General features: G+C 47.7%; 1 protein-coding gene across 1 annotated transcript in view; it reads left to right on the top strand.

Moving 5' to 3' along the window:
- Positions 1-10,950, top strand: part of LOC137353310 (GATOR2 complex protein WDR24-like) — a 37,588-nt gene extending 26,638 nt beyond the window's left edge. The window contains exons 6-9 of the mRNA XM_068019440.1: positions 3,245-3,349; positions 4,472-4,809; positions 7,703-7,887; positions 8,774-10,950. Coding sequence (XP_067875541.1) covers positions 3,245-3,349; positions 4,472-4,809; positions 7,703-7,887; positions 8,774-8,942 — 797 coding nt within the window. The 3' untranslated portion in view covers positions 8,943-10,950. The remainder of the gene's footprint in view (positions 1-3,244; positions 3,350-4,471; positions 4,810-7,702; positions 7,888-8,773) is intronic.
- The last annotated feature ends 3,019 nt before the right edge of the window (positions 10,951-13,969 follow it).

Here is a 13,969-nt window from a genome sequence, read left to right as displayed (position 1 = left end):
TAAGTGAATGTCCTTACAGCACAATGTCCTTGCCCTGAAATTCATCCTTCTCTCACGTTATCTGCAAAACTCAGGGGAAAAGACAGGCTTTTCAAGAACATCTATCTACATTACCATTCCATCGTTGTAACAGATAAAAGTAATGTAACAACACATATTCTTACAATGGTGACTCGGGTGATACATTGTTTTATAATCTAAGAGACACATACCGAGCATATTCATAGATTTGCTGGCTGTGGGATCTTGCTGTGTGCAAATTGGCTGCCGCAGTCGTCTATAAAAGCTGCTTACGCTTCAGAAGTAATTCATTGACTGTGAAGTGCTTTGCGGTACCTGAAGGATGTGACAAGGGCCGGAGACTCGAGCACATAACCCAGGCTGATACTCCCAATGCCAGTACTGAGGGAGTGCTGCACTGTCGGAGGTGCCATCTTTTGTATAAGACGTTACACCAACGCCCTGTCTGCCCCCTCAGGTGGAAGCGAAAGATCCTATTTCAAAGAAGAGCAGGAGAATGCTCCCCGGCGTCCTGGCCTCAACCAACTGGTCATTATCACAGTGATGACTGTGGGATCTTGCTGTGCACAAATTGCTTGCTGCATTTTGGCTGTAAAGAACTTCGGAATGTCCTGAGCTCATGAAAGGTGCTATATAAATGCAGGTCTTTCAGGACAGCAGGCCTGAACCTGCCTTTTCCCACTGTGTACCTATGTTTTTTTTATTTATTCATGGGACATGGGCTTTGTTGGCGTAGCCAGCATTTATTGCCCACCCATAAATGTCCTTGAGAAGGTGGTGAAGAGGCGCCTTCTTGAACCACTGCAGTCTGTGGGATGAAGGCACTCCCACAGTGTGGTTAGGGAGGGAGTTCCAGGATTTTGACCTAGTGACAGTGAAGGAACGGCGATGAATTTAAAAGTCAGGATGGTATGTGGCTTGGCAGGGAATTGCAGATGGTGATGTTCCCATGCATCTGCTGCCCTTGTCCTTCTAGGTGGTCGAGGTCGTGGGTTTGGAAGGTGCTGTCGAAGAAGCCTTGGCAAGTTGCTGCAGTGCTTCCTGTAGATGGTGCACACTGCTGTCACTTTGCACCAGTGATGGAGAATGAATGTTGAAAGTGGTGGATGGGGTGCCAAATAAGTGGGCTGCTTTGTCCTGGATGGTGTCGATCTTCTTGGGTGTTGTTGGAGCTGCACCCATCCAGGCAAGTGGAGAGTATTCCATCACACTCCTGATTTGTGCCTTGTAGATGATGGACAGGCTTTGGGGAGTCAGGAGGTGAGTTACTCGCTGCAGGATTCCTAGCCTCTGACCTGCTCTTGTAGTCTCAGTATTTATATGGCTACTCATGTTCAGTTTCTGGTCAGTGGTAACACCAGGATGGTGATGGTGGGGGTGAAGTGATTTATGACTTTAACCCCTTGTAGGGACTAAACCAAATCAGGAGCACATCCCTATGAATCTTCTTTAATCAAGTTCAAACCAGACAAATTCTCAGACACTTATTTGGGTCCAAAGAATTGCACTAGCTTTCCCTCAAAGAAAGAAAACCAACAGAGAATTTTACCATCTTTCGGATAGCCAACTTTTAATATTTTTATGCTAAGTCATAAATATCCCAGATATTATAAGGGTCTGGGAAACTCTCTTCAATACGTATCTCTCCACTTAAAGAGACACAAAGAGGGGGAATCTTGTAGTTGTATACAGAATACTACATGAGACTATTTATTAACTTTTATATATTTATTGACACATATTCTTATTTCTAACATAGAATCCGAAAGTTTAACCTTGCTAATGTTACAACAAAATTATCTTTTGCATTAAATGTGACCTTCCTGTGTTCCCTTTTAAAATCTATATCTTTAAATTAATGTTTTACTGGAATTTGAAGTTTGTGAGATTTTATCTGGTCAAAATGTTCATAATTGTGTTTATCTGACCTCTCGTTCCTGTGAGTACATTCCATTTATTGTTCATTACCCTTTCCATGGTACCCACAGCAAGCTCCGGAGCCGACCTGTCTGAACAACAACCCCATAAACCAATTAAGTTTTATTGACATAATAAAAGCAAAATACTGCGGATGCTGGAAATCTGAAATAAAAACAAGAAATGCTGGAACCACTCAGCAGGTCTGGCAGCATCTGTGGAAAGAGAAGCAGAGTTAACGTTTTGGGTCAGTGACCCTTCTTCGGAAGTTTTATTGACACCTCTTACTGAGGTCACACAGGATATTTCAATGTGTGTTTTTATCTCCCAAACCCCTGGTAACAGCAATTCTATTCTAACAGAGACCTTGAAATGTTAGACTTTACCATCTTAAAGGGGAACTTCAGTGAGCTCTGAAAACTAACTGTTTATTCAATCTTTAACTCTAAAGGCATAATACACTAACTAATTCCAAATTCTACTTAATCAAGCCTATTATACCTATATTCCTTCATAGGGGTGATGATAATTCTGTTGAATGTCCACAGGTCACAGCATATTATTAAAGTTTTCCCACCAAATTAAACACTTTATTAACCACCCCTCACCCCAAGAATAAAACAGACCAAACCAGGTATCTTTAAACAACAAATTAACTATTTATTCATAAACAATATTGAGATAAATCTATGGCTAAAGACCTTGTAACTTCTTTTTTATCCTAACCTTCATGCGCACACACATACATTCAAAAACTAATGGGTTAACCAGTTTCAATAAAATTTGAGCTGTTTCTTAGGAATAAATAAATAACTGGGTTGTACGTCTTTATGGGTTACGTTCCCAGTTCGGTGAGGTGTCCCAGAGCCAAACAGTCAGATGCCACTCGAAGTCTCCGGGTGAATTTGACAAACGGTCTTTAATGGCCATTCAGAACCGCAAGCTTGTTCCACCATTCAATTAGATCATGGTGATCGGCACCTCAGCCCCAATTATTTGCCTTTGCTCCTCATCCCTTGCTACCTGTTCCTTAATAAGAACCTATTAACCTGACTTGAAAGCTCCAATTGACCAGCATCCACAGAGTTTTGGGGATAGTGTATCACATTTCCACTACTCTTTGTGTGAAGAGTTGTGTCCTGATTTCACTTTTGAATGGCCTGGCTCTAATTTTAAGTTTGTTCTGGATTCCTGGTATAGAGCTAATAGTTTATCTACCCTGTCGAATCCCTTTAACATTTTAAGGCCTGAATGGAGAGAATTTTTTTATTCTAGTAAAGTCACTCTGCATTTCCCATTCTTTCAGAGAACGAGGAGACAGAGGGCAGCGATGCCCCGGCAGATTATTTGTTTGGTGACGGTGAAGGTGATGAAGACGACTTCTTCATTGTCGACCATGAAAATGCACCGGGTGAGTGAGCGAGTGAGTGATCTGGAAACAGATAGTTGCTCGAGATGCTAACAGAAGCTTGGAACTATCAGGAAAGGTTCAATAGGCTGGGGATCATTTCTCTAGAAAAGAGAAGACTGAGGTGGGACATGATAGAAGTCTTGAAGATTATGAAGGAGTTCGATAGGTTGATAGGGTAGACGTAGAGACGATGTTTCCACATATCGGGGGGGGCGGGGGGGGGCATTGGGGAGGGCGTGGGAAGACCAAAACTAGGGGGCATAAATATAAGATAGTCACGAATAAATTCAAGAGGGAATTCAGGAGAAATTTGTTTACCCAGTGGGTGATTAGACTGTGGAACGCGCTACCAAATGGAGTAGTTGAGAAGACTAGCATAGATTCATTTAAGGGGAAGCTGGATGAGGGAGACAGGAATCGGTTGTGTCGATAGGGGTTGTTAAAGTAGGATGGGAGGAGGCTCGTGTCAATCATAAACACCAGCATAGATCAGTTGGGCCGAATGGTCTGTTTCTGTGGTGCATGTTCTATGTAAAGGACTCAGGGTCAATGCCTGGTCTATGCTAAGTCAGGGTGACAGGAGAAGATTGGCTTCAGCCTCTGGGTTTGGAAAGGGAGGCATCAGATCAAGTTGCAGATGTCCTAGATAGGAGCAGTGTACAGTGGATTCTGATTTGTTTCTCCCTTGTAGAGAAGCTATGAGCTGGAGAGCATTCTTCTCTCTCCTGATCCACACTGCAGTTCCACGACACCACCAGCTCTCTGCCATCTTCTGCAAGATGCCATTCTTCCTCAATTTGCTGAGAGTGTGTCTGGTAGGCTGTTTAACTATGGGGGAACCTTACAGCCAACCCTGATCCTATACAGGGATCACCGGATAACAGTCAGCAGCTGTTTTGCCACTCTGCAGCCCAGGATGTGCTGAAGCCAATCAATCAAGACCTACTATGGCTGATCTGGCTGATACAGTCACAACAGGAATTAGACCCGGGGTCTTCCTGGTCTGTGTGGCTCAGTGCCGTGCCAGGCCGTGTCTACCCCCCAAGATGCAGGGGCAGCTTCGTCTGGTAGAGGAGAACTTCCTTCAGGATTGACTTAAGTTGCTGGCTTTTCTTTCTTTAGGAGAAGACCATGAGTTCATTCTCCCACAGGAGGGCTTCCCGCTCCGACATGAAATCCTGGATCACCCGACGACCCTCGACCACTTCCAGGACAAGACGGACTCTCCCCACATCAGCGGTAACGAGGCGGATTCCGTCTCACTGACTCCGACCGAGGGTATTTCTCTCGTCTCGGTCTCACAGCCGCCGTTTGAGCACGGGTTTTCCACCGATTACTTTAACCCCATCGTCAGGGACATGATGAGTTTCTACGCTGAGCAGGGAGATGTGCAGATGGCGATATCTGTCCTGATTGTGCTCGGAGACAGGATTAAAAAAGAAATCGATGAGCAGACACAGGTACGGCCAAATACGATCAGGATGAAATTCCCCGAATTTGTCCTTTCTATTGCATGTGTTGACCTCTCGCTACAACAACAACTTGCCATTAAGGTAGGAAAACGCCCCCAAGACGCTTCACAAAAGCACATCCAAACAAAACTTGACACCGAGCCAAAGGAGGAGATGTTAGGGCAGGTGACTAAAAGTTTGGTCCAAGAGTTAGGTTTTAAGGAGGACTGCACAGGAGGAGGCCATTCTGCCTGTCGTGTCCTTGCCATCTCTCTGCAAGAGCAACTCACCTAGTCCCACTTCCTTGCCTTTTAAAGCTTGAGAGGAAGGTAGAGAGAGACACACACACACACAAAGAGGTTTAGGAGGGACTTCCAGAGCTTAGGGTCTAGACAGCTGAAGGCACGGCCACCAATGATGGGGTGAAGGAAGTGGGGAATGCACAGAGCCAGAGATGGAGGTACTCAGAGTTCTTGGAGGGTTGTAGGACGCAAGGTAACAGAGATTGAAAACAAGGACAAGAATTTTAAAATCAAGGAGCTGGTACACATGAAGCTAATGTAGGTCAGTGAGCACAGAGGCGATGGATGAGCGGAATTTGGTGCGAGTTAGAATGCGAGCAGCAGAGTTTCGGATGAGCTCAGGTTTGTGGAAAGTAGGGTACAGCTCTGCGGCCGTACCTTACCATGTCCCAGTTTTTCATCTGAACATGTAGATAATGAGCGTTGGCAAGCCCAAGCCCAATCCTACCTTCACTTGACATCCATAGGCTCAAACTTCTAGTTGGGATCACTGGAGCATGATCGGAAGTGAGCGTCTGGCTGGATTTCCCCTTCCCTGGCCCTGGGAATATTGGTGCAAATTCTAGAGCCCTCATCAATGAAATCAGGTAATCCGGGACGAGTCAGGGCATGAAACCCGGCACTTCTCGTCTATATGTGGCTCAATACCACAATAATGCTTTCTTCCTTCTTTCTTTTGGTGCCTCTGTACCACGCACCATTCTGAGGGTGACCTTCTTCCCTCCCATGGATAACACAACACTATCCATCCCATTGCCCATCCGATGGTTTCTCTGAGCGTGATTACCAACTTAGTGACAGATTAATGCTGAATTAATTTGGATAGACTCAACACACTTTCCAAAACTCACTTTGTATAGGGCTTTACAACCAGAGGAAAGTCATTCACAGAAATTACCTCAGGAAAACAGGCCATTTGGCCCAACCAATCTGTGTTGGTGTTTACCCTCCATGTGAGCAAATGATGCTAATCACAATAACCCACCCTGTTCCCATTACCTCTTCAACCCCTTTTCCTTCCTCCACCCATCCAATCTAATCTTGTTTGGTGTAATTTCTGCCTTGATCACTAAGTCTGGTCGTGAATTCCACAGCCTCATAACACCTCGTGAACAAATTTGACCTACTGTCTGTTCTAGAATCGTACAACACTGAAGGAGGCCATTTGGCCCATCGTGTCTGTGTTAGCTCTGTGGAAGATTTATCCAACCAGTCCCACTACCTGCTGTTTCTCCTTTTCAAGTATATATCCAATTCCCTTTTTAAGGTTACTCTCGAGTCTGCTTCTACCACCCTTTCAGGAACTGCATTCCAGATCATTAACAACTTGCAGCATTCAAAAGAATTCTCATCTCCCCCTGGATTTTTTGCCAATTATCTTAAATTTGTGACTTCTGGTTACTGACCCTCCTGCCAGGGGAAGCAGTTTCTGCCTATCTGCTTTATCAAAACCTCTCATAATTTTGGACACCTCTATCAAATTTCCTGTTAAACATCCCTGCTCTAAGGGGAATAGTACCAGCTCCTCCAGGCTGTCCACATAACCGAAGACCCCATCCCTGATCCAATTCTGGTAAATCTCCTCTGCCCCCTCTCCTCGACCTTGACGCCCTTCCTAAAGTGTGGTGCCCAGAAATTTACAGTATATCTGAAGCCTAATAATTTATAAACGTTTACCATAATTTCCTTGCTTTTTCACTCGAGGCCTCTATTCATAAAGCCCATATGATTTTAACAGCTTTGTCAACTTATATTGCAACCATCAACATGCCCAGGTTTCTCTGCTCCTGAACCATTTAAAATGTTATCCTTTCTCTTCGTTCTCCCTTCCAAATCACCAACATTTAACCTTGTATCAAAGGTCCCTCAGCTACTGGGAACAGTCTGCTTCTTTCATATCCCAGCCTTTCATAATTTTAAAAACTTCTATTGTCCAATAATTGATGTTCTATGAGAAGATTACCGAACGCTTGCATCAGTCTGCGCTGAGGTGAAAGGTCAGTGTGTAGCCCCTACACCACCCACTCATTCATTTTATCCCTAAGCTTTGAAATTCCCTCTCTAAATCTCTCCTCCTTTAAGACACTCCTTAAAACCTACCTCTTTGACCAAGCTTTTAGTGACCTGTCTTAATATCTCCTTATGTGGCTCGGTTGTTTGAAAACACTCCTGTAAAGCACCTTGGGACGTTTCACTACATTAAAGGTGCTATACAAATACAATTTATTGTTAGCCAGATCTCAATACAGGTAAGTAACCAAACAAATGCTCAGTTCAGGTGTTAAAGCAGAGCTACATTTAGCCCCTTAATAAAGACTAAGTTGCAGAAGGGGAGAGCCCAAAATGTATCGTCTGCCCCTAATGATATTCAGCCTATTCCATCACTCCTGATGGAATACTGAAGTCAGCTGGAGCAAGCCCAATGCCACTCTGGCTGCAGTTAGATGGTTTTGTGCACAGATACAGACCAACCATTATCTAATTGAATGACGGAACAGGCGTGAGGGGCTGAATGGCTCCTTCCTGTTTCTTGGGAGTTTGTTTTATTCAGTATTTTATTCAGTAGGAATTACGGCTCTTTTTGTCTTTAAACCCAACAGGAGCACTGGTACACATCCTACATTGACCTCCTCCAGCGCTTCCGACTTTGGAATGTGGCCAACGAGGTAATCAAACTGAGCACGTGCAGATCCATCAACTGCCTGAACCAGGCGTCAACGACCCTGCATGTGAACTGCAACAACTGCAAGCGGCCAATGAACACCCGAGGCTGGATATGTGAGAGGCGAGTGAAGTACAGCGGGCTTGCTGGCTGCATTGTGCGGTGGGGAGCTGGGCGGGGGGCGGGGGACACCTCCTTGATAGTTCAGTTGGTGATGGCAGTGTGAACCTGTACAGATCTGAATGGGTACTTGGAGCAAGGTATTGGGCAACTGTAGCCCACAGTCAGATTACTTAAATGGGGAAGAAGTATTATTAAAAAAGTAGCAATACAAAATACTGCAGATGCTGGAAATCTAAAATGAAAACAGCAAATGCTGGAAATGCTCAGCAGGTCTGGCAGCATCCGAGGAGAGAGAAACAGAGTTAGTGTTTCAGGCAAAAGACATCAGAACCGTTCTGATGAAAGGTCATCGACCTGAAATCTTTAACTCTGTTTTTTTTTCTCCACAGATGCTGCCTGACCTGCTGAGCATTTCCAGCATCTCCTGTTTCTGATTAACAAAGTAGTGTTGAGTCATAGAGCACAGAAAGAGGCCATTCGACCCATCGTGCTTGTGCCAGCTCTTTGAAAGAGCTATTCAGTTAGTCCCACTCCCTTGCTGATTCCCCATACCACTGCAATTTTTTTTCTTTTCAAGCATTTATCCAATTCCCTTTTGAAAGTTACTGTCGAATTTGGTTCCACTGTCCTTTTAAGCACCGCATTCCAGATCATAACTTACTGCTTAAAAAAATTCTCATCACCCCTCTGGTTCTTTTGCCATTAAATCTCTATCCTCTGGTTACTGACCATTCTGCCATTGGAAACAGTTTCTCCCTAACTACTTGATCAAAACCTCTCAAAATAACACTCTGCAGGTAAAGCAAGGGCTGGGTCTGTGGGACTGTTGATCCCCTGAAATGCAGGTATATACATTGTTCACTATTCATGTTCTTTTCATTGTTAGGTGTCGCCGTGGTGCTAGTACATGTGCTATTTGCCACCATGCGGTGAAGGGGCTGTTTGTTTGGTGCCAGGGCTGTACTCACGGAGGACACCTCCAGCACGTCATGGACTGGTTTCAGTGCCACACCCACTGCCCGACAGGATGTGGCCATCTCTGCGAATACACATAGCGCAAGCACTTGCCACCTCGTGGAATACCAGCAGGTCTCGTGGCTTGTTGGCCAGGATGTATGGAGACTCAGAGTGGAAGGAATTAATTTACACAGCCCCCCCCCCCCGCCTCCACCGCCCCCTCTCCCCCACCCTCAGTGAGATTTCTAGAACACAAAGATGGTGGACTGTTTATCTGGGGGGGGGGGGGGGGGTGGGGGTGGGGGTGAGCTGTTGTAATGAGCTATATTCCTCGCACAAGCACCTGGCAGCAGATACTGTGGATACACTCACAATGTGGGCAGATTTCAGACACGATGCACCCAGTACAAATCGTACAATACGCTGGGCTTGCTTTACAGGAAGAACCACGGCTTTCAATTGTTATGGGGAGAGACTAATTACCAATCGCCTCCCCCTGCCCCCCCCCCCCCGCCACTGCTCCGTAATCCTTGGATAGACTCCAGGGGGGTCTCGAGCTGACTCGTTTTTGAGTACGAGCGCTACATTTTGCCAAATCATTCTTTTTGGCATTCTGTTCCAGAGAACCCAGAAGAGTTGGACTCTCTTAACTGGGACAGTCAAGTTAGCAGATGCAGTCTCAACTGCTAGGACTTCAGCTTGGGAGGAAGAAGGTGCGGTTCTAGGCCAGGTCGTAGAGTGGAACTAAGTCTGTCCGGGGACATTTTACTCCTGTGCAGGTTAACCACAGAAGTGGACATGACAGCCATTGGGCAGGACTGTCTTGGGCAGGGGGAGGGGGGAAATAATGGCGAGATAGAAGAGAAAAAAAATCCTCTTGGTGTGGTAATGTAAAGGGCGGTTTCAGGCATTTTAAAATACAGGAAAATGGCACAGCATATTGGAAAAGCGGTGCCTGGATGGGTGGGGTTGTAGATCAGATTCCATTCCCAATCCTAGCTCTGCGACTGTGGTGTGGTAATAATTAGGCCTTGCTCCTCTGTGGGTGGGGAGAACATCAGGGAACATCAGTGTCCATTGGCCACTAACACACCTCCTATTGACCAGCCTGGCAGAGGCCTGGGACCAGATAATGAATCCCATTAGCTGCAGTTCATCTGTGACTAGAACAGAGATGGGGAGGGAGCTTGAAGGAAACAAATTAATTCTCTCCTTCTGCTCTCCTTATAAACCTTCCCTGAAAGAGTTGGATAGGCTGAAACCCTGTCCCCAGCTAATACTTAGCCAGCTGTCGGAGCTGTGGCTGAAAGCAAGTCAGGTCGAACTCTTTCACTGAAAGGGTAACAGGCTGGTGGCGTATATTTACCAAGGGCACCAGTAAAAAAGGATTATATAACTGGAGAGGCAACTAAGAAAGGAAAAGATTTGTTTTTATGCAGCAACTTTTCCTTTGGTTTCTCAGCCCCAAAGAGGCGGAAAGACTCACGTTTTGTCCTGGACTTGAAGCTGATCTTGGCTCCTGTGCCCCTGGGCTCGGGAAAAGAAGTCAACCAAGGTCCCTGCACCCAGTTACTATCCTCTTTAAATAGAGCCACTGAGTTTACAGAGAATGTAGAGCACAAAAACAGGCCAAACTAGTCCATTCTAGAGTTTATGTTCCACCCCAGCTTCATCTCACCATATCAATTTAACCTTCTATTCCTTTCTCCCTGATGTGTTTATCTAGTTTCATGTTAAAGCATTTAAACTATTCGCCTCATCCAGTCCCTGTGGTAGTGAGTTCCACATTCGAACCACTCTCTGGCTAAAGACATTTCTCCTGAATTCCCTTTTGGATTTATTATATTTATGACCTTTAGTTTTGGTCTCCCCCACAAGTGACTCAGTATCCACTGAGCCTCAGTGTAATCTCCCATCCATTAGGCAGTGCTCCATCAGTACTGCAAGGACGCATCAACCTGGATTATGGGCTCAAGTCCCTGCAGTGGAGCATGACCAGTTAAACCAGGGTTGTCCAGCCTTTTTGCATGGGAGGGGGGGTGCACATTATAATTTTTTTCATTTATGGGGGGCCGTTGAGACAATTTCGGAAAGATAAAGGCATAAAAATTTATCTTATATTAATCAAACTCTCTCCCCTCTCTCTCTCCTGTCCCTCTGCCCCCCTTCGGTCCCCTCCTCTCTCTCCGCTCTCTCCTCGCTCTGCCACCACTCTCTCGAGCCCTCTCTCTCTCTCTCTCTCTCTCTCCCCTCTCTCTCTCTCTCTCTCTCTCCCCTCTCTCTCTCTCTTCCCCCTCTCTCTCTCTCTCTCTCTCCACTCTCTCTCTCTTCCCCCACTCTCTCTCTCTCTCTCTTCCCCCCACTCTCTCTCTCTCTCTCTCTTCCCCCCACTCTCTCTCTCTCTCTCTCTTCCCCCCACTCTCTCTCTCTCTCTTCCCCCCACTCTCTCTCTCTCCCCCCTCTTCCCCCCACTCTCTCTCTTCCCCCCACTCTCTCTCTCTCCCCCCCACTCTCTCTCTCTCCCCCCACTCTCTCTCTCTTCCCCCCACTCTCTCTCTCTTCCCCCCACTCTCTCTCTCTCTCTCTTCCCCCACTCTCTCTCTCTCTCTCTTCCCCCCACTCTCTCTCTCTCTCTCTTCCCCCCACTCTCTTCTCTCTCTCTCTCTTCCCCCCACTCTCTCTCTCTCTTCCCCCCACTCTCTCTCTCTCTCTTCCCCCCACTCTCTCTCTCTCTCTCTCTTCCCCCACTCTCTCTCTCTCTCTTCCCCCCACTCTCTCTCTCTCTCTCTTCCCCCCACTCTCTCTCTCTCTCTCTTCCCCCCACTCTCTCTCTCTCTCTCTTCCCCCACTCTCTCTCTCTCTCTCTTCCCCCACTCTCTCTCTCTCTCTCTTCCCCCCACTCTCTCTCTCTCTCTCTTCCCCCCACTCTCTCTCTCTCTCTCTCTTCCCCCCACTCTCTCTCTCTCTCTCTCTTCCCCCCACTCTCTCTCTCTCTCTCTCTTCCCCCCACTCTCTCTCTCTCTCTCTCTTCCCCCCACTCTCTCTCTTCCCCCCACTCTCTCTCTCTCTCTCTCTTCCCCCACTCTCTCTCTCTCTCTCTTCCCCCCACTCTCTCTCTCTCTCTCTCTCTCTTACCCCACTCTCTCTCTCTCTCTCTCTTCCCCCCACTCTCTCTCTCTCTTCCCCCCACTCTCTCTCTCTCCCCCCCACTCTCTCTCTCTCCCCCCCACTCTCTCTCTCTTCCCCCACTCTCTCTCTCTCTCTCTTCCCCCCACTCTCTCTCTCTCTCTCTTCCCCCCACTCTCTCTCTCTCTCTCTTCCCCCCACTCTCTCTCTCTCTCTCTTCCCCCCACTCTCTCTCTCTCTCTCTCTCTTCCCCCCACTCTCTCTCTCTTCCCCCCACTCTCTCTCTCTCTCTCTTCCCCCCACTCTCTCTCTCTCTCTCTCCCCCCACTCTCTCTCTCTCTCTCTTCCCCCCACTCTCTCTCTCTCTCTCTTCCCCCCACTCTCTCTCTCTCTCTCTTCCCCCCACTCTCTCTCTCTCTCTCTTCCCCCACTCTCTCTCTCTCTCTCTTCCCCCCACTCTCTCTCTCTCTCTCTTCCCCCCACTCTCTCTCTCTCTCTCTTCCCCCCACTCTCTCTCTCTCTCTCTCTTCCCCCCACTCTCTCTCTCTCTCTCTCTTCCCCCACTCTCTCTCTCTCTCTCTTCCCCCCACTCTCTCTCTCTCTCTCTCTTCCCCCCACTCTCTCTCTTCCCCCCACTCTCTCTCTCTCTCTCTCTTCCCCCCACTCTCTCTCTCTCTCTCTCTTCCCCCCACTCTCTCTCTCTCTCTCTCTCTCTTACCCCACTCTCTCTCTCTCTCTCTCTCTCTTACCCCACTCTCTCTCTCTCTCTCTCTCTCTTCCCCCCACTCTCTCTCTCTCTCTCTCTCTTCCCCCCACTCTCTCTCTTCCCCCACTCTCTCCTCTCTCTCTCTTCCCCCCACTCTCTCTCTCTCTCTCTCTTCCCCCCACTCTCTCTCTCTCTCTCTCTCTTCCCCCACTCTCTCTCTCTCCTCTTCCCCCCACTCTCTCTCTCTCTCTCTCTCTTCCCCCCACTCTCTCTCTCTCTTCCCCCACTCTCTCTCTCTCTTCCCCCACTCTCTCTCTCTCTTCCCCCCACTCTCTCTCTCTCTTCCCCCCACTCTCTCTCTCTCCCTCTCTCTCTTCCCCCACTCTCTCTCTCTCTCTCTTCCCCCACTCTCTCTCTCTTCCCCCACTCTCTCTCTCTTCCCCCACTCTCTCTCTCTCTCCCCCACTCTCTCTCTCTTCCCCCACTCTCTCTCTCTTCTCCCCCACTCTCTCTCTCTTCCCCCCACTCTCTCTCTCTTCCCCCCACTCTCTCTCTCTTCCCCCACTCTCTCTCTCTCTTCCCCCCACCTCTCTCTCTTCCCCACTCTCTCTCTCTTCCCCCCACTCTCTCTCTCTTCCCCACTCTCTCTCTTCCCCCACTCTCTCTCTCTTCCCCCCATCTCTCTCTCTCTCTTCCCCCCTCTCGCTCTCTCTCTCTTCCCCACTCTCTCTCTCTCTCTCTCTTCCCCTCTCTCTCTCTTCCCACTCTCTCTTCTCCCCACTCTCTCTCTCTTCCCCCACTCTCTCTCTTCCCCCTCTCTCTCTCTCTCCCCACTCTCTCTCTCTCTCTCCCTCTCTCTCTTCCCCACTCTCTCTCTCTTCCCACTCTCTCTCTCTCTCACTCTCTCTTCCCCATCTCTCTCTCTTCCCCTCTCTCTCTCTTCCCCTCATCTCTCTCTCTCTTCCCCCTCTCTTCCCCTCGGAAAACCCGAATCTGTCCGAAGTTGGGATACCGCTGTAACCGCTCTCATGCTGCACCCGTCAGCTGTGAAACTGACTTGTGATCTTTTTTAAAAAGCCGGTCTGAAAGACAATGGAGAATTTCTCATCTCTGAAATACATCTGTGGGACAGATGGAAACCTTTGGCAGGCCGGATCCTGGCTCGCGGGACGCATGTTGGACAACCCTGAGTTAAACCTGGTTCGGAAGCAAGTTGTACCATTGAGCCACACATACCAATTCTTTTCTCTTGGGAAGCAGCAGCCAACACCCTTTACTGCATTAATCTTTACA

This window comes from Heterodontus francisci, chromosome 41 (assembly GCF_036365525.1).
Source record: "Heterodontus francisci isolate sHetFra1 chromosome 41, sHetFra1.hap1, whole genome shotgun sequence".
Taxonomy (NCBI): Eukaryota; Metazoa; Chordata; class Chondrichthyes; order Heterodontiformes; family Heterodontidae; genus Heterodontus; species Heterodontus francisci.
This window is presented reverse-complemented; position numbering and strand designations above follow the sequence as displayed.